Below are 20,178 nucleotides of genomic sequence, written 5' to 3' on the forward strand. Positions count from 1 at the left end.
TTCCAAGGCCAAAATCAGTGCTACTCAAAAAGAACATAAAGGCCCACCTTACATTTGCCAAAAAAAAACATCTTGATGATCCCCAAGACGTTTGGAAAAAATATTTTGTGAAATGATGAAACGGAAGACAAAGTTTTCCGAAGATGTGTGTCCTTTTACAACATAACATTTAAGAAAAAGAAACTCACACCAATAGTCAAACATGGTGGTGGCAGTGTGGTAGTGTGGGGAAGCTTGTTGCTTAAGGACAGGATGATTTGCTATAATTGATGGAATCCTGAATTCAGCTCTCTACCACAAAATCATGAAGCAGACTGAACAAATGTCAGAATGTGAATTTATGCTCAAGTACACTCAGGTAATGTAAAATAAAACAAAATATAAAAAAAAAAAAAAAAAAAAGAATTGAAGTTTAATAATGGCCTAGTTAAACTCCGACCTTAAATTGAATTGAAATGCTGTGGAGTGACTTTAAAAAGGCTGTTTATGCTTGAAAACGCTCCAATATGGCTGAAATACAACAATTTTACAAAGAATGGTGAACACCACCAGTTCTTAGGGTGAGGTTGTTTTGAATTAGAGTTAGTGAATTCCTTAATCACCAAGGTTAATGGTTTGAATCATCACGATTAATTAGGAAACACGAGTCTGAGGTCTCCATTGACCCAGATCTGACAGTAAGCTGACAGTAACAATACAACAGTCAGTCAAAGGCCAGCACATTTCCATTAGGATAACTTATCTCTCATGGACCATCAAAATAGGAAAAACTGCATTGATTTGTTGTTTAAATTCATTCTTTCTTTTATTCTTCTTCTTTAGTGACGTTTCAGGGGCAGGGCAAAAAAATGACTCAAGTTGGTCTGAGTCACCAAGAGGTGAATCCATAAAATGAACTGAACATAACCACCTTTGGTTTGGATAGCTTTCTTCCACTTAAGAAAATAAATCATTTGAAAACTGTATTTTACATTTACTTTGATTATCTTTGTCTGATTATAAAAGTTGTATGATGATCTGAAACATTTAATTGCAACAGAAAAACAGAACAAATCTGGGAGCAATGGGCTGTTCATTTAGATTCACTTATCGTGTTTATTTCACTCTTTTTCCTTATTGTCTTCAGGGACATAGTTTATTTAGTTTGAGCATCTGCAAAGAACACATGCTGACATCTGCAATCAGTACATAGCTTACATCCATATCATAATAAACTTAGAGAAAGCCTATTTTCCCCAAAATACACAGGTGATCTTTTCCAGTAGTAAAAGTAAAGACTGAAGTAATTTAATCAAATACTATATCTTATGTAGCTTGTTAAAAACAAAAAGGTAGAAGTACAGACTGTGTCGTGTGACTGTATTTCTGCAAGATAATAATAGCTAAAGAATAGTGTTTTCTGTTGATCCATAGACAGGGCCTGAATTTTGGCTTATTTTCCAGTCATTTTGATACCTTGTTTTTTTGGCTGTAAGGAATGATGGTGGCACTGTGGATACACTTCTCAGAAACAGACCATGTTGTGAAAGTTAAAACAGGAAAATCACTGGAACTTTTTCCTTTTGGTACATGCATCACCACAAACAAACTGTGGCATGACGTCAGCCCTCAGGGTTATATAAAACCCTGATTCTCTGAAAGTGCACATACTTAGAAAAGATGTTACGTACTTAGAGGCTTTGATACATGGTTTGAGATGATTTACGTTTCAAGAACACCGGAGTTTTCAAACTTTGGAAACATGAATATGATTTCTTATGCTTCTCCTGAACAAGACCTAAACTCCATATCGACAGGCAGAAGACCAAGGTCTCATTCCTATAACAACATAGTGGACAGTAAGAACTATGGTTTGCAAGTACAGAAAGAGGAAACCACTGTAAGACCTCGCTCCAGGTATGTTTTTATCCTCATGTTCAGAGCCTGACTGGTTCAGTTATCTATATTAGAATAAATTAGGCAGTGTTATGTTGTTTTCCGATATTTATTTAGATTTTTGTTAACTGCTTTCGCAGTTTAGGTCTAACAGGACTAATGACTTATGTAACTGACTGAGTAATCTGTACTCGATCCCTTCTGCTTTAGGTCATTTTACAGTTATGAGACATCAGAGCTGTACTGTGACTATGGCACACGAAACGTTTCACACTCCTGTCCACTGAGGCAGAGAACAAGCTCACAGTTAAGAAATCAAATGTCCAAAAGGGAGGATAAGAATAAGAATCGGTTGGGTGTTCCTGTCAATCCAAAGAAGTCTAAACCAAATAAGCTGTCACGAGAGATCAGTGGTACTGAAATTATGCTTTATAAAGGATTTTAAATTCTTCTGCAATAAAATGGTAAAGGACAGTATAATTTAAAACCAGCTGCATGAATGTCGTTATCTTCTATATCTCAGGCAGTAAAGGCAATGCCAGGCCGGTATCCATGATAACCATCTCTGAGTTGGACAACTGGGAGATTTGCTCCAGCTCTGGTATGAAGTATGGACAGTTTGTGGACTGGGAGAAGATTGATCCAGAACCTGCAAAGAAATACCACGAGATCCTGAAAAGCGAGTATCAGCAGCTAAAAACTATGGGCCGCGAGGGATTCTGGGCCATGCCACATACGCTTAGGGCCAAAGCATACTATCATATCATCCACAACATTAACTCCAGGTTAAGACCAATATCATGTCAGAAACGCCAGACATTTCCTTTAAATTGATCTTTCATTAGACAATATGCTAACTTTTATTTCAACCTACTTACTATGTGGAGTTTGATCTGTTGCAGGGCTGTTACCCCAGAAAGGGATGTTTACTACGATCTGACCAAGAAGCTTTTTGGGGACCAGAAAGTTAGCAATCACCCAGTCCCGGAATATATGGAGGATGGGGAAATACCAAGGTAATTTCATTGTATTAGTCAAGTTCTTTGTCTCCCTGAAGAAAAATTCAATTGGAACAGTTACATTTATATTACATACAGGAAAAAATGAATATTGGATGTGCATTGAAATACTTGGACCTACAGCCAAAAATTCCTACCCCTAACCTGCAGCATGAATGTATTGGGGCTAAAGACATTTGTAATTTGGAAATTGATTTAAAGATTTGACTTTAAATCCTACCCTTCAAACACTTGATGTGCACGGATATCTTCTAAATGGAGATTTCAGGTCGGCCAGTCCTTCTGTTTGTTTAGTCCACAGTAATATGTAAAAAAATGTTAGCCTTTATGTCGTGACTATATTTAGCAAAAACAAAGCCCCCAACTGCACTGCCTAAATTTCTTTAAATAAAAAGGGGCACAGATTGTAGAAGGGTGACACACCAAAAATATAGTCTAAGATTTTAAGTGTAGGACATGATGTTTTTGTCCTGTTATGTTTCTGTTTATCAATAAAATGAAAAGAAAACAAGTTTGGACTGTCCTAAAGCTGCTAAATTTATATCTCCCATTAAAAAGCTTCAACCCTGCGCCACCAATTTCATTTTGACTCAGAAGTTGTTTTTGTTTATTGCACTAAATTACTAATTATTGTTATATTTTTTGTATACAGTCTATGTTTTGTTCTGTTGTGTTTTCATTTCTAATAAAACGTAAAAAAAAACAAAAAACATTTATACCATCACTAGAATAAACAAAAACTCTGTCAGTTGAAATAAGGGAATTACCTTAGTATTTATTTACTGTTGCAATGTTTTAAATTGGTGCAGGTAGTTAATAAAAAATATTTTTCTTAGCCTAAAATCTTTGTCCTGTGTTTTATAATAATTATGATCACAATCAACTAATCAAAGGCAAAATCACAAAATTATTCAATGATCATGACATTCAAGTAAAAAGTATTTGTATCAGCAATACTAGCCCTGTATTTACTTAGTTTTGGATCGATACAAAAATTACCCACCCCTATTTTATGGGATTCCTGCTCCAGAACCCATGCTGCAAAATTAACTACATTAAAATTCAAAAAGAGAAGTAAATCCTGAGCATAGCTAAAGCAGGGATAGGCTAAATGTTCCTCCAAACAGTTGTAGCGCATGCTCCTTTTAGACACTAATCTAAATGTGCCCTGTCTGAGCCAACATGACTCCCTTTTGCATTTGCATCTAATGTCCACATTGAAACTGAGATTTGGATGAAAAACCAAGATTTTCAAAAGTAGTGTCCTAAGTGAAGATTTTTTTTACCTTGTACTTTCTTTGTGGGTCTTTTCCTGACTTGGTTTTCATAAAACTTTAATTGTGAGATGACGCCCCCTGCTACCCATTGAACTCAAAATTATTCATAACGCTGGCATATTTAGATTTAAAATTATTTTAATTCAGCCAAGAGTTTTATTTATGATAGGAAATTAGACATGGACCTGATGTCATGATCTCTACCTATTTGGGTTTTGTTTTTTTAATTATTATTTATACTTAATACATTCTTTGTTAATATTCTTTAGGTCTGGCCTTGTTCATCTTATTTTCCTCATTATTGTTAGATGTTTTCTATACTAGATCGCTGTTTGCTTTTCTTGCCGTATAATTGATCAGCTCATTCACGCTTATTAGTTACCCACTCTCAGCAATTAGTATATTATGCTAACCTGTGCCACCTCATTTTCTCTCCATTGCCTGCACCTGTTCAGTCTCCTTTATAGTCTCCCAATTAGCTATTGCTCTCTTTATCAGTTCCATTTTCCATGCCAGTAGTATTTACCTACCCGTTTCGATACCTGTTTTGGTCTACGCTCCATGTCTTGTTCTCCTCATGCCATGCAGGGAATTTTGCTTTTTGTAAATAGTTTTTTTAATTTATTAAATTCCTTAAATCGCCTTACTGTTTCTGCCTGCCTGTCTGTATTTGGGTCCGACTGCAAGTACTTTATTACACAAGACTTTTTTTACACTTTAATACAAAATAGCATGTCAAAAATTAAGTATACCCTTCTTAATAATCAATAGAAAACATTTTCTGGAAGCAATCAAACCCTTCTTATAATTGCTGTTTCCACAGATGTTTTGACTAGGAAGTGTTTGGAAGTGTTTGAGATTGGAAGGCCTCCTTGCCATCACCCAAATTTTTAGCGTCTTCCACAGATTCTCTATCAGATGTGACAGGACTCTGGCGGGGCCACTCTAAAACATTAATATTACTTCATTATCATTACGGTCTTTCAACACACTGGTAATATGAAAAGAAAAACTAAATCTGCAAGGGGTATGAATACTTTTGAGGTAAAATGTAGATATAAGAAAGTTTTAACTTGGAATCCACAAGGCATTTTTAAACTACATTTTCAGGTTGTTCAGTTGCATGTCTTTTTACAAAAACATGGGGGAAATTTTCTTTTTAGGAATATGTCTTTGTGCAATTACATTTTTCATGCATAGGTTTTCACCTTTAATCATGGATAAGACAATAACTACCTTCCTTGATGTAAATGTATGTCTTATGTACTGGACAAACTTACATTTAGCTAAGTAATATTCACAAAAAACACTCATTGGGAAAGTTTTAAATCTGTAGGAACAGTGCTAAAAACAGCCAAATCTTTTTGCATCCAACATGTAAAATAAAAATAAATCTTGCTCCTGGTCTACTGCATTCTAAACTAAAATGATCTCATAAGGTAATGTGCAAAGGGAAACAAAACAAAGTTTAAGCTTTTGCTTCTTTCTGTTCTGCTAAAACGGCTGTTAATGCTTTATCTCAGGCCCATCCTTACTTCGACCCTAAACAGGACATAGAAAGTTTACTACATGAATTAGCTAAAACATACTTATTTTATAGTCCAATATTTTTCTTGTGAGAGTGTCATCTGTGTTATTGTGAGGTGTGTAAGCATTTATTTCCATGTTCTGACCACTGGAGTCCTTGTTTGCTGACTTCCTTTCCAGATACTGTCTCAACAAAGCCGGCATGAATTCTGTTAAAAAGATCCTTCTCTGCCTTGGGAATTACTTCGCAGATATGAGCTACTGCCCCATCCTTCCTGCCTTGGTCTCTCTCTTACTCCACTTCAGCGAGGATGAGGCAGAGTGTTTCCACAGCGTGTCTCGACTCATCTGCTATAAGGACCCTAATAAGCGCTACATCGACCAGACCTTTCTTACCTACCATGCTTCCTGTATGACATTCGGAGACCTTGCCAACAGGTGTTGCCGAGGCATACGAAAGCTGATTGCCAGCTCTCACCAAAACCTCTTTGAATTTTACTCCGACTGGATCATGTGGATTTTTGCAGACCTTCCATTCACATATGCAATAAGAGTTCTGGATGTCTACCTATTGGAAGGTTTCAAGGTTCTCTTCAGGTTTGTTGTTACCTCAGTTTAATTCTGAAAATGTGATTTTTTTTGTTGTCTGAACACAGTAAACATATTTCACAACCTATGTTTGTAGGGTTGCATTAGCTTTGCTCGATCTCTACAAAGTGTCAGTGTCTTCTCGAGTGGCAGACGTTGAAGACTTCAAAACAGACATGAAGCGTTTTGTGCAAAGTGTAGCTCGCCACTGCACAGCTGAGCAGCTTCTGGAAAGAGCCTTCCAGATTCCAATTGCTACAAGAAATGAGCTTAACCTTCTATTCAATGCAAATAAGAATGCCCTAATGCAAAAAGGTGTCAGCACGCACCAAAAGAGGTATGTTTACAATTGCATTGAAATTGACTGCCTAATAAACCACGCAGAAAGACGTTTGAGGAAAAAACCTTTTATGTTCCTATTATCTTTATTGTTCTTGATGGTCCTAAAGACACATGGTGGAAACCGTGGATTTCAACAACTTCAGCTCCAGAGTTGCCACAGGGACAGAGATGAGGGTCATCTGGGCCTGGATTCCTGAACGCTTTGCTCTTTTCAGCCCTGTTCTGTTGTTTCATATCGGAGAACATGGAAGAGGTCTTTCTTCGTAAGTGATATTTGTTCATTATATTGATCCCAACAAAAATGCAACTTACTCGTTTGTTCAAATTTGCACCAGTGGCATGTTATTAGGTATCAACACCCACAGTACACTTTGTTTCTTCTCTTACAAACTCACGTGTAGTCTTTTTAAGGAACGGTAACCACAGACCAGTCATATATTTGCACCATCAATATGTTTGCCTTGACTTCAAACATCACATCATTAGCAACGCTAGAATGGCAAACACTGAATCTGTTTACTTTCTTGTACACCCATTAAAGGTTCCCAAATGGAAGTTTTATATATTAGCTTTAAGTTGGTAAATGTTGAGTGGGTAGAGAATATGACTGATGTGTTTATTTTCCTTTCTGTCTCGTTTAGATTGTATTCACATGTTGAAGGACATGAGCCAGTAGTACTCATTGTTAAAACAATGGATGAAGAGGTAAATGCTTACAGCATGTTGTGCAACAATATGTTTGGTTTGGCTATGAGTAACTTATAATAAGGCAATTATTAAGAAAGTTAGTAATTTTAATCAAAATTATCAAAATGGGGCACCAGCCGATTATCAGAATTAAAATCCAAAAAACTCTCAATCTCTGTCAGGTTTTGTTTTATGAAGACCTGCCTGTTGAGGTGTGGTATTATAAACAGGGGTGAAAGTGAGCCGGTACGGTCCGGTACTGCGTACCACTAAAAGATTCTGCACAGTACCGGGAAGAAAGAAGAACGGCTGTCTGCTATGAAGCCATCATCCAGAAACAGTTCTGGCTGCAAAGATTCACGAGCACACAAAGAACATCAGATCCGCTACCAATAGACAGTCTAAAACACGACTCTATCTGTTTATAAATATTGCTTTTTTCCCCTCATTCCTAATAGTTTCTGAACTGTTCTGCTATGCTGGAGCCTCAATGCTCTTGCTTTGCTTTTCTCCTGTCGGAGTTCGAGGCTTTATTGAATGTTAGGATTATTAATCTGAGAAAATTATTTAATATTTAATATTAATATTTTATCAAATAATATTTCGGTCTGTTAAGGGTTGTTGTGTGAATAGCAGCCCAGTAAGGCAATGGTATTAGGACAAAATAGAAAGGTGTGAGACGAGCTCTGACATTATTGAACAGCATAAACTCTGCACATATATGGAATGAATTCACACAATTTCTTAAAATACAAGAATCTATTAACAAAAATAAGTCAACTCAAAGTCAAACATATTTCAATCAACAAACTCTTTACTATGCTAAAACAATCCAACTAAACTACCAAGCAGAATTAAAGTTAACGAAGACTAATGGGCTATGTACAATATAAACAAGTTGATTAAAGATGATTGAAAATCATGACCAAAAAAGTGATGCAACATTACCATGCAATGTTTATGTTTGAGAACCAAGGATTATCTTGAAGAATCTGGAAATGACGTGAAGTTAGTCTTGGAACTAACTTAGACAACCATTCACAATGCAAGATCAGATAAAATATTATTTTAATAAAATAATTTTTTTAGAATGATCTGCTGAATAAAACCAACCTTCTGGATGACTAATTGTCAACGGGGTCTCATTAGCTGCCTTTATTTATGAAAATAATATTTAAAGAAATATTATTAAGGGAAATGGTAAAATATTTAAGGAAATATTTTATATAATATATATCTGTCTGGAGAAATGGGGCTTAGTGGTGTTTACTTAGTTATCAAATTTAGTAAAATTATGTTAGGGACACATTATTTACTGGATTGAAAGCTAAACCTTTCTGGGTAAATATTATTTGGCAGCAAGCACTGTCCTTACCTGTTAGCATTTGAAACTAACAAATGAGGGTGATAGCTTAGCACTAGATGATAGCTTAGCACCAGAATCAAACACACACCTTTAAAAATACCGCCAATACCGCGTTATGGATGATCTTCTGTGTTTACAGTCACCCTTTAAATAAAGTTTGCAGGTCCGACTTAGTGCCGGCAATGCGGACCAAACTCCTGCTCCGCTTGTACAGAGACCGGATGGCCCCTAATAAAGGGCCCTCGATTCCATACTCCTGGAGCACCCCCCACAGGGCATCACGAGGGACACAGTCAAATGCTTTCTCCAGGTCCATGGCCACGGACCACGCTTGGCCTCACGGTACCCGTCAGCCGCCTCAGGAGTCCCACAAGCCAACCACAGCCGATAGGACTCCTTCTTCAGCTTAACAGCGTCCCTTACTGCCAGTATCCACCACCGGATTCAGGGATTGCCGCCGCAACAGGCACTGCAGACCTTACGGCCGCAGCTACGGGCAGCAGCATCGACAATAGATGCGGAGAACATGGTCCACTCTGACTCAATGTCTCCAACATCCCCCGGAATCTGGTCAAAGCTCTCCCGGAGGTGGGAGTTGAATACATCCCTGGCCAAGGGCTCCGCCAGACATTCCCAGCAGACCCTCACTATACGCTTGGGCCTGCCAAGTCTGTCCGGCTTTCTCCTCTTCCAGCGGATCCAACTCACCACCAGGTGGTGATCAGTGGACAGCTCAGCCCCTCTCTTCACCCGAGTGTCCAAAACATGCGGCCAAAGGTCTGATGATAAGACAACAAAGTCGATCATTGACCTCCTGCCTAGGGTGTCCTGGTGCCACGTGCACCGATGGACACTCTTATGTTTGAACATGGTGTTCATTATGGACAATCCATGACTAGCACAGAAGTCCAGTAAGAAAACACCACTCGGATTCAGATCGGGGAGGCCATTCCTCCCGATCACGCCTCTCCAAGTGTCATTGTCGTTTCCCACGTGGGCGTTGAAGTCCCCCAGCAGAATAATGGAGTCCCCGGGAGGGGCACTATCCAGCAGCCCTGACAGGGATGCCAAAAAGGCCGGGTACTCTGCACTACCGCTCGGTCTGTAGTCCGAAACGACAGTCAGAGACCTGTCCCCAACTTGAAGGCGCAGGGATGCGACTCTCTCATCCACCGGGGTAAACCCCAACACGAGACGGCTGAGCTGGGGGGCAACAAGCAATCACAATCCAGCCCGCCGCCTCTCCCCGTGGGCCACTCCAGAGTAGAACAGAGTCCAGCCCCTCTCAAGGAGATGGGTTCCAGAGCCCACACCGAGCGTGGAAGTGAGCCAGACTATTTCTAGTCGATATCTCTCGACCTTCCGCACAAGCTCAGGCTCCTTCCCCCCCAGCAAGGTGACATTCCACGTCCCATGAGCCAGCCTAAGCATCCGGGGATCGGGCCGCGGAGGTCTTCACCTTCATCCACCGCCCAATCCTCTTTGCACCTGTCCTTCACGGTCCCCCTGCAGGTGGTGGGCCCACTGCGGGAAGGCCTCGCATCTCTCGTTCGGGCTTGGCCCGGCCGTGTCCGGTGAGGAGCAACCCGGCCACCGGGCGCTTTCTGATGAGTCCCGACCCCAGGCCTGGCTCCAGGGTGGGACCCTGGTTCCGCCGTATCTGGGCGACATCACGTGCCTTGATTTAGCAGTCCTCATGAAGGTGTCTTGAAAACAATAACTTCTTTGTTCAAAAGAAAAGACGGAAACTGAAGATGAAAAGTTATGCAGCAGAAAATGGTTTATCATTGTTTCATACATGGCAGTTCTTTAACAATTGAAATCTATAAAGATTGATATTCTACATTGTCAAGTGATTGTAATTTCTATCTTATAAAGACAGCTTACAGTAAAGTAAAATATTGATACATTTTAATTAGTTTGAGTTTGGACTTTGCTGAGAGAGAGAGAAAGATCTCGAGGGGGCCACAGATGAGACTAACAATTAACACACACACACACACACATTTTATATACATATAATACATATATATATATATATATGTATATATGTATATATATATATATATATATATGCATGCATGCATATATGCCCCCAGTGCCTGCCCAGCCCCCCCTCTAGCTCCGCCCCTAAGTACCGGCAAGAATTTAAAACTACTTTCACCACTGATTATAAAACAATAGATACACAGATTCAGATAAACACAAACAACATCTCTCCGAAATACAGGACTTTATTAACAAAATACTTCAACTTCAAGTTAAAATACATTAGTCAAGAAATTATTTAACTTGGTTAATAGCCTTTAGCTAAACTACTAAATAAAAATGAACAGATTACAGAAACTAATTAACTACAAAAAAATGGTACAAAGGGACAAACAAGAATAAAATTGAAGCTTAATAGCTAATAAAAAGATGCAGTGATGTTACAGTTCAGTGTGAACCTGTATGTTTACAGGAATTTAGGAAGAGGCCAGAATAGTTTTAAAACTTATTAAGCACAACAGTTGCTATGTGTTCAAACAACCAAATAACAAGGAAGAGGAGAGGGGAAAATAAAACACTATTTAAAATAAATAATGTTTCAAAAACCATTTGTTGAAATAAAAATCATTAACCTTTTGGAGAGTTGATTTTTAATGTTGTGTTAACTAGCTATCATAGTGACTTATTGAATGGAATGATCTTCTACCAAGATGGCAGCTTGCAACAGATGTAATTTTGGCCTTGACAGCAGGTGTGAGGATGTCACTTGCCGAATTAGCAGCTCAGCCTAACAACACAGGAAAATATCAGCTGTGGCGCTATTCAGCAACCCCTATAAGTCCCACATGTACCTTTAAGTACCATTAATACAAATATTAATGTGTGTATGAGCGCTGGTGGCGCTGCACAGCTGATCACAGCTCAAACAGAAAGAACTGTGTAGTAAACACAGCAGAACTAATGGTGGCTACCATTTTAGCATTAGCAGAGCTTTAGCTTTGGCATTAGCAGCTGGGATAATGGAGACATGATTTAGCACATTTATAAGGACTATGAGGACATATTTTATGCAGATTAGTGAGAGAAGATCAGAATCAGAATCAGAAAAGCTTTATTGCCAAGTACGTTTTTGGACATACAAGGAATTTGTTTTGGCGTAGTCGGTGCAATACAATACAAATTAAACAGTATAAACATATCTACAATATAATATAAATAGATGTGCACAGTTTTAAGTGAGTGAGAGTAAATATGGAGCAGTATTGGGTGCGAGAGCAGTACAACAGTGAAGGTGATCATTGTGCAATTATGGCGGTGCAAGTAAAGCAGGAGTCCATGCTGAGCGTAAAGATGATGGGAGAACACCAATAAAATGGAATAGGCTCATGTTGTAGGAGTAAAGTGACTTTTTCCTCGTCATAACTTTACAAAACAAACTTGTTGCATCAGCGCCAGTGGCCTGTTAGCACTCAAACAGTTTAGCTATGGAGCTCTATGGCATCACCGGTATTCTAGCTATGGTTCCTTCTTCTTAGGAGCTTTGCATAAAAAGGGGTTAATACTGTGCATTCTGGGATTCAGAGTTTTTACCAGTCTCTTCTGCATGTAGTTCATTCCTTTTTGTTCCTCGCAAGGATGGGTCCAAAAGCAGTTAACACTGAACTGAATGGTTTGCATGAACCTCAAATGCATATAATTAATGATTATGGCTATATTTTTTGTATTAATGTTTAGATACAATGAAAGTCTTCACATGAGTAATTTCTCAGGTTTTCGGAGCTTTCTTGTCAACAGATGTAATAGAAAGACGGATTCACAACTCTGAGGGACTTACATATTTTGGAACCGGGGAGTGTTTTGTTTTTACGGTAAGCCAATTTCATGTCTTTTCATATACTGATGTTTATTTTGAGCTAATTTAACTGAAACTCCTGAAAATGAAAGATGTGCAAGGTAGCTCCCTGCAACTATAATTCATACAAATATACAATAACTAACCAAGCTTCTGGTCTAAGTAAGTGGCGCGGCGGTATGTGTTTCTGTAATGTCTTAGGAAAACAAGGGTTGGTAGAGCAGGTATACCCATTATAGATATAAGTGCATTTTGATTGATCTATGCAAAGAGTTGAAAATGAAGTTTATTGTTTTCTTTACAAGTATAAAAGTAATCATAACATTTCTGTGCTGATAAATCCATATTTTTAAATTGACATTGTATTCAGACTGTCTATTAAATATTAATGTTCAGTTTTACGTTAAAAGGCAATAATATACCAAGAAATTATGAAATTGAATTTCACCCACACACTGTAATTTGTCTACTGTATTGTACGGCTATATTATAAAGTTTCAAATGCTGGCATATTTGCAGAGGGATAGAGGATCTAATTTCAATAAACTCTTCCTGAAGTCTTGTTTGGTCTTATGATGAAAGGTTCACTTTAAATTTTTACAGTTTGTGGCTAATGTTTTGGTCACTCATATTAATAAATGAGCAACTTTGATAAACTAAATCAATTTCAAAATTTTGTTTTCAGGTAAAACATGATTACATTGTTAATCTAAAAGTAAATGAACATGGGTATTTCACATTTTGAAAATGCAATGGCTCTGGGGATATGGTATGTTTACTTACAACATTACAGATGATTTTAGACCAACTGAGATCTTTTCGGGAGAGGTTTGACTTTTCTAGCACAAACTGATTGGTTAAAGGTGTAGTTCAGAATTTAAAGCTGTTTCTAAACGTTCCTCTGAGAGGGGCTTAGACCTAAGATGACTTGTACTGTCTTATATTAACTACGATCACTCAAATGTTATGATGGTTGATCCAAACGATATTTTAGGAATCTTTAGAGCAGGACCGTCAAACTCAAATACACAGTGGACCAAAATTAAAGACTTGATATTAATTGAGAAAATGTTCTATATTATATCCTTTGGCTGCAGTGATGTTGGCACCGCAAACAAGACATGCAGGTCTGTCCTTTACCTTTAGGAACAAATATTCTGCTTCTCACCTGCCCAGAAAGCTTCTGTTTTTCACCTTTTGTTTGGCCATTTTTGGAACTGTTTTGGGAAGAGTGGCTTAGTGTGACTTGTAGTAGCATGAGGTCGCTAATGAGAGTCAATGGAACAGGGGGGCTTGTGGGTCCTGATTGTCATGCCAATATACCAGCAGAGGATTTACCAGTGGGTCAGCCATAATAGACATTTGAAATTATCTCTCCATAATTGTATAATTATGCTACAGCCAGATGTGCCCCACAGGCCTGAGATAAGTACATATGCTTGAAACCTTTGGGTAAGAGGCAATGCAGCACCAGTGATCTTCCTGTGGTAAATAGGTACCGAAAACGGAAGCATTTCCTGTCAGATTAACTGCCTGATAGAAAAGTAAAGCAGTGTATGAAGCAAAAATGTTATAACGATTTAACCTCGCAGTTTTTTCGATTTTGCCTTACTTACACCGCCTTGCTGTCAGGTAGTTACTCTGACTGGAAGCACTAAACTTCTCAGTACATGTTTCACATTGGAAAATAATTAATGGTGCATCACCTCCTCTATTTCCTTGTAAATAATCATAGGCTTCTGTGTTAAAAATTATCTGATGCAAATGTGATGACGGATTAAAGATAGACAAAATTGTGTTGTCTTAAACTCCTGTGATGTTTTGTGAGTTGTTCAGGACCCCTCTCAAACACACCAGCTAATCTGGATTTATACTACTGAAGATGCCGAGAAAGCATTAACTACTTAAAACCTTTAAACAGAAACGCACTTCAAAAACTCCGATCTATGCCATTAATATGATAGCAAAGAATGCCTCCTATGTTTCAACAAGTGTTAACTAAAATATACCAACTGTTTCAGCTCCGCCCCAGCATGGAGCGCTACCAGCGGGCTATGATCAGAATTATGACCAGAAAAGCATCTCATCAGCAGCTCAGAGCTGGAAGTAGCTCTTCCTCTCAGTTGGTAAACAGTAGCAAGTCCCTGCTCACCACCAAAACTCTCAGCTGTCCGAATAGGACTCCGCAGAACCCCACCTCCCTGACCGGTCCCCTCACTGCTACGTTAGATAATCCCAGAACAGCAAAAGAGGCCAGGAGACCAAAGGAGCAGGATGCTTCCAAGTTCATTGCCGGAGATGACAGTCAGCTCATCATCGGTATGTTGTTTACACACTGAGAAAATCATGCTGAAGATAGCCAGACCTGAACATTGTGTGTTATTGACATACAGTATCTCACAAAAGTAAGGACATCCCTCGCAGTTTTGCAAACATTTTATTTTAACTTCTCATGGGACAAAACTGAAGGTTTGACACTTTGATACAATGTGAAGTAGTCAGTGTACAACTTGTACAACAGCGTAAATTTGCTGACCTCTCAAAATACCTAAACACACAGTCATTAATATCTAAACCACTTGCACCAAAAGGGAATACACCTTTAAGTGAAAATATCCAAATTATGACCAAAGAGCCAATATTTTGTGTGGCTACCATTATTTTCCAGCACCCTGGAATCCTCTTCCACTCCTCTATGTCAACATCACAGAGCTGGTGGATGTTAGAGACCTTGTGCTCATCAACCTTCAGTTTGAGGATGCCCCAGTGATGCTCAGTAAGGTTTAGGTCTGGAGACATGCTTGGGGGACAGCACATTTTCACTGTTATACAAGCTGTACACTGACTACTTTATACTGTATAAAAGTGTCATATCTTCAGTGTTGTCTCATGAAAAGATATGCAGGGTGTACTTACTTTTGTAAGGTACTGCAACTGACATGTCATCTTTCAGGTGGTGACGGGGGCTATGCTCTCTGCTTGCTGGATAACTTAGAGGAAGGAAACTCAGAACCTTGTGACACATTCAGGAGCAACCCACTCTGCAAGGGAGAATTCCAGATCCAGTCTTTGGAAGTATGGGGCATTCAGAACTCTGCCTACCTATCTCACAGCTTTCCTTCTCATTAGATGAACAAGATAAGGGATAAGATATGGGAACAACTGTGGACAACAGACTTTCTTTGTAATTGCATACAGACAACAACTCTTTCTTTTGAGTAAATTCAAAAGCTTTAATACCAGGTAACACAACCTGACCCTGGTTTATAGGTCATTTACTGAGACGGTTCTCTACTTTTATACTTCAAGCTTTTCTTTGCGCATTGGAAACAAATTAATGGTGCTCAGTCAGACCAGTAAGATTATTGGCTCTAACCAGCTAACACCATAGAACTTATATACTTGGATATGGAAAGCTGTTCAGGTCACAGTGACACTCATCCTCTTTGCTCATTGGTTTAGTTATTGCCATCTGGTAAAAAACTAAAAAATTCATTAGCACAGAAAAATGATGTAAGAAATCTTAGCTTTTTTACCATGAAATTACTGAAAAGCCTTTCTTTGTTCTATTCTTTATATGAAAAAATGGCTGTACACACATGTATATACGGATCCTACTATTCTTTACTTTATGTCCTCTAAAGTTTGTATATTTATACTTAATGTCTGTATGCTGTGAGCGCTTAAAACTGAAGCCAAATTCCTTGTTTTTGCACACAATCTTGGCTGATAAAGCCAAGCTGAATAAGAAATTTCTGATTTATATACCACAATCCACGGTTTGGGGGCAACAATAGCAACGGCCTGTCATCACTGACCAATCTATAATGAAGAACACCCAGGAGGAGATATTTAAATGATCTATGAGAAGATCTGAATTATTTTATGGGGCCAATCCTTTATGAACAGACAAGAGAATTAAAAAATAAATTCTAAATTTAATTGGCACCCAGTGATGAGACACTAACACAGCAGGGATACTGGCTCTTTTTCTGGTACCAGATTAAGGTCTGGCAGCAGACTTTGGCCTGCAGAGATTTATTTGACACTGTCATATAGAAAAAGTTTAAAGGAGCTAAAGGACTACTGTTTAATTAAAGATCTGAAGGGGAACAAATAAACATGCAAATTAATCTTCTATCATGTGGGCTCACTGTAACCACAATGCATTATGGGAACCACTACAACTGTCTGGATATGATGTGCAGTCTACGCTGAAGTTTAATAATAATAAATAAAACCAAATCAAAACATGTTTTTGCTCAGAGGTTGCCATTTTTGTTTATAATGACTTCACATGTTTGTTTTTCAACAATAATAATATGTGCAGTTAATAATGTTATTATTCACCCATAATTCTATTTTTTATTGTGCTGTAAAAGCAGATACCTACATTGGGGTTTTGATTAAAAACATTAAAAGTTAGCTCAGGTCAAATGGGAACCAGTAGCTATGGAGTGGAATATACATTATAAACCATAACATTCAAAGTTCTGTAAAGATGAAATAAATATATTGCATTGAAATGTATTCATTTAATTGACATGTGTATATATCTTTTTGAAATTCAAGTGATCAACAAGTTGTTGGATTAATATTTTAAATGTGATCATTTAAATAAAACCAAACAAATAAATACATTTATCAATAATTATTTAAATGTATGAATAATGTATTTAATGCATAATTATATAATTACATGTGAACATTATTTAGTAAAATGTGAATTCATTACATGGTGGTACAGAGTTAAATGGAATCACCTTTGGATGTATTTTAAGGCAACACCAGAAAACACACTGTTTCCTGGTGTGACATCATGGAAAATCTAAAGAAATCAGTCAAGTTATCAGGAAGAGAATTGTGGACCTCCACAGGTCTGGCTCAACATTTCCACATACGCAAAGGTGCCATGTTCACAAACGTATGCAAGTATAAATGGTGTAATATTGTTCAGCCAGTCAAACAATTCAATGAAAAAACTGTGTTCTCCATCCCAGAGATGAACATGTTTTGGTGTGAAACATGTTCACACCAAAACATGTTCATCTCTGGGATGAACATGTTTTGGTGTGAACATGTTTTGGTGTGAAATGTGAGTATCAACGCAACAACCAAAGCAAAGACCTTGTAAAGATGCTGGCTGAAGCTGGTAGGAGAGTTTCATTTTTACAGGGAAGGAGACAGAGTTTTAACGGTAAGAAGTTTATTGCCAGTATGTTGAAATGTGTAAGAGACTGGAACCGGGACACCAACTGTAAAATAAACAGAACTATAAGCAAGGGGAAACTCTGAACCTATATTCACAAAAGATATTTCTGCCTTACTGATTTGAGGGAGAGATCTGCCAGAGGGGTTGGAGAGATCAGGAGGTTGTTGACCCGTGGGACTGGAAACAGTGAACACTGGTGTGCCAGGATGATGATGGTCCAAGAGTTTCTGTAGTTGGTGCAATGGGAGGAGGAGGGTGGACAGGGTTCACAGAGGTAGATCCATGGAACGAAGGAATCAGGAGACTGCCAGCTGGTTTGATCCAATGAGGAAACAGGAGGCTTGAGTCTTGATTCGTGGGGTTGGACAGCTTCTTTCCAGAAAATGGTATCCAGGCAGAGTTCGATGCTGAAGGTAAAGTCAGGTTCAGGTAACCTGCAAGGCTACAAATCCAAAATTACAAAAGAGCAAAGCAAGGTCAAGGCAAAGGCAAAGTAATGTGGCTTGAGATGTACCACAATGGGCAACACTCTGGCAGTGAGTTGCTGGCAGCCTCCTCCTTAAATACTCCTCAGCAAATCATCAAGGAGATAGAGAACACCTGTCACCTCTCCTCCGGTTCAAAACGCAATCTAGAGGCTAAGAACAGAAATAGCACCAAAACAGACAGACATGGCACAGATCCTGACAGAGACCTGTATCAAACCAGAGAGGAAGAAGCCAACATTCCAAAAGTACCATAAAAAAGCAGAATCCAATTTGGAAATAGATACAGGAAACTATTCACACATTTTGGAAACATGTCCCATTGTCACATGAATGTAAGATTGAAGTTTATACCGGAGCGACCATTGTTATATTTGAAGGAAAAGGGGTAGCTTGCAAGCCTGAGAACACCATCCCAATTGTGAGGGTGGCAGCATCATGTTTTGCTGCGGGAAAGAGTGGTGCACGTCACAAAACAGATGGCATCATGAGGAAAGAACAAGGTAACATCTTTAGACAAGGCAGCATTCAAAGCTGACTTAGTTGCAGTGGTCCTGTCAAGAGAAATCCCGGCAAACTATTGTGTGAAGCTTGTATGGAGGGCATCTTGCACCCTATTAAAAGCTGAAAGCTGGAAGAAAATTAAATGAAAGATTGCGAGATTTAAGCACATCAATTGTCTTTTCTGGATTTTCTGTGTTTTAGAGGGCGAATTTTTACAATGCTTCAAGTTCTTTGATGTTTAAAACAAGAAATACGTCATCTCTGCTGAGGTCCAACGTTACATGGTACAGACAACAGTGAAATAAATATGTATGTATGCAAGAATGAATGTTAACACCATAGCCAGAGACTAACTCTTTGTTTAAAACACCCTAAAACAATCTCTTCCCAATCGTGGGGGCACATGTTACAGCCAACACATTGAAGTAAATGTAGATTAAAGAAGAAATGGCAGTTTTACTGTCAAATTAACCTCAGCGTGCTTCTGTATGTATGTATATATGTATGTACGACTGTTAAGACTTCCTAGTAAGGGCCACAGAAAGTTGTTCTGTTAAATGGGGAAATTAATAGGAAACTAATCAGGGACTAACTGTCAGTTCATTATTACCTCATAATGAACTAATGTTAATCATTTTTTAAATAACAAATAAATCATTACTAGTACATTAGTACCCAGCTGGGGAGGGAATCCTTGGTTACTGTTTACCTACTCGTGAAACGAACGTGGAACTAATCTGAAACTAAGTCTTCATTTGTTTGTGGTCCTTTCAAGCAAGTGTTACTTTCTATTCATCCACACATTCACTCCTCCATCAATGGATGTATGAAGGATGATTTGTGAAATGTATAGGTACGTATATGTACACAACCGGTTAAAGTTTTAGAACCCCTTTCTCATTTAATGGTTTCCTTTATGTTTAGGACTATTTACATTGTACGTAGATTCTCACTGAAGGCGTCAAAACTGTTAGTGAGCACATATACAATTATGTAGCAAACAAACATTTGTAAAAGAACTTTAAACATGTTTTATATTATAGATTCCTTAAAGTAGCTGCCCTTTGCTGTGATGACTGAAATATTAACCTCCGGAAAGTTCTTTCAAGACTCTTTGGAAACCATTTCAGGTGACCACCTCATGAAGCTCATGGAGAGAACGCCAAGAGATCAAAGCAGGCATCAGAGCAAAGGGTGGCTATTTGGAAGAATCTGAAATATTAAAATGTTTAGAGTTATTTCACACTTTTTGTTTACTACATAATTCCAAGTGTGTTCATTCATAGTTTTGGAGCCTTTGGAGAGAATCTACAATGTAAATAATCATGAAAATAAACTACTGAGCGATTTTCTTTATTCACAGTTCATAGCAAGGAGAAAAACAGGGAGTTAAGTTAATTTTCTCTTTCTACTCTCCAATTTGACATTATCTGCAGATATGTTGGCATAAACTTT

General features: G+C 38.3%; 1 protein-coding gene across 1 annotated transcript; it reads left to right on the plus strand.

Moving 5' to 3' along the window:
• The first annotated feature begins 1,683 nt into the window (after positions 1 to 1,683).
• LOC124867940 (TBC1 domain family member 24-like) lies at positions 1,684 to 16,777 on the plus strand. The gene is made up of 11 exons (XM_047364651.1): positions 1,684 to 1,896; positions 2,086 to 2,288; positions 2,399 to 2,660; positions 2,778 to 2,891; positions 5,879 to 6,295; positions 6,384 to 6,623; positions 6,736 to 6,891; positions 7,270 to 7,333; positions 12,440 to 12,538; positions 14,544 to 14,841; positions 15,476 to 16,777. Exons 1-11 carry the CDS (start codon positions 1,697 to 1,699, stop codon positions 15,649 to 15,651), a joined length of 2,229 nt encoding a protein of 742 aa, XP_047220607.1. The 5' UTR covers positions 1,684 to 1,696; the 3' UTR covers positions 15,652 to 16,777.
• The last annotated feature ends 3,401 nt before the right edge of the window (positions 16,778 to 20,178 follow it).

This window comes from Girardinichthys multiradiatus, chromosome 5 (genome assembly GCF_021462225.1).
Source record: "Girardinichthys multiradiatus isolate DD_20200921_A chromosome 5, DD_fGirMul_XY1, whole genome shotgun sequence".
In the NCBI taxonomy this organism is placed as follows: Eukaryota; Metazoa; Chordata; class Actinopteri; order Cyprinodontiformes; family Goodeidae; genus Girardinichthys; species Girardinichthys multiradiatus.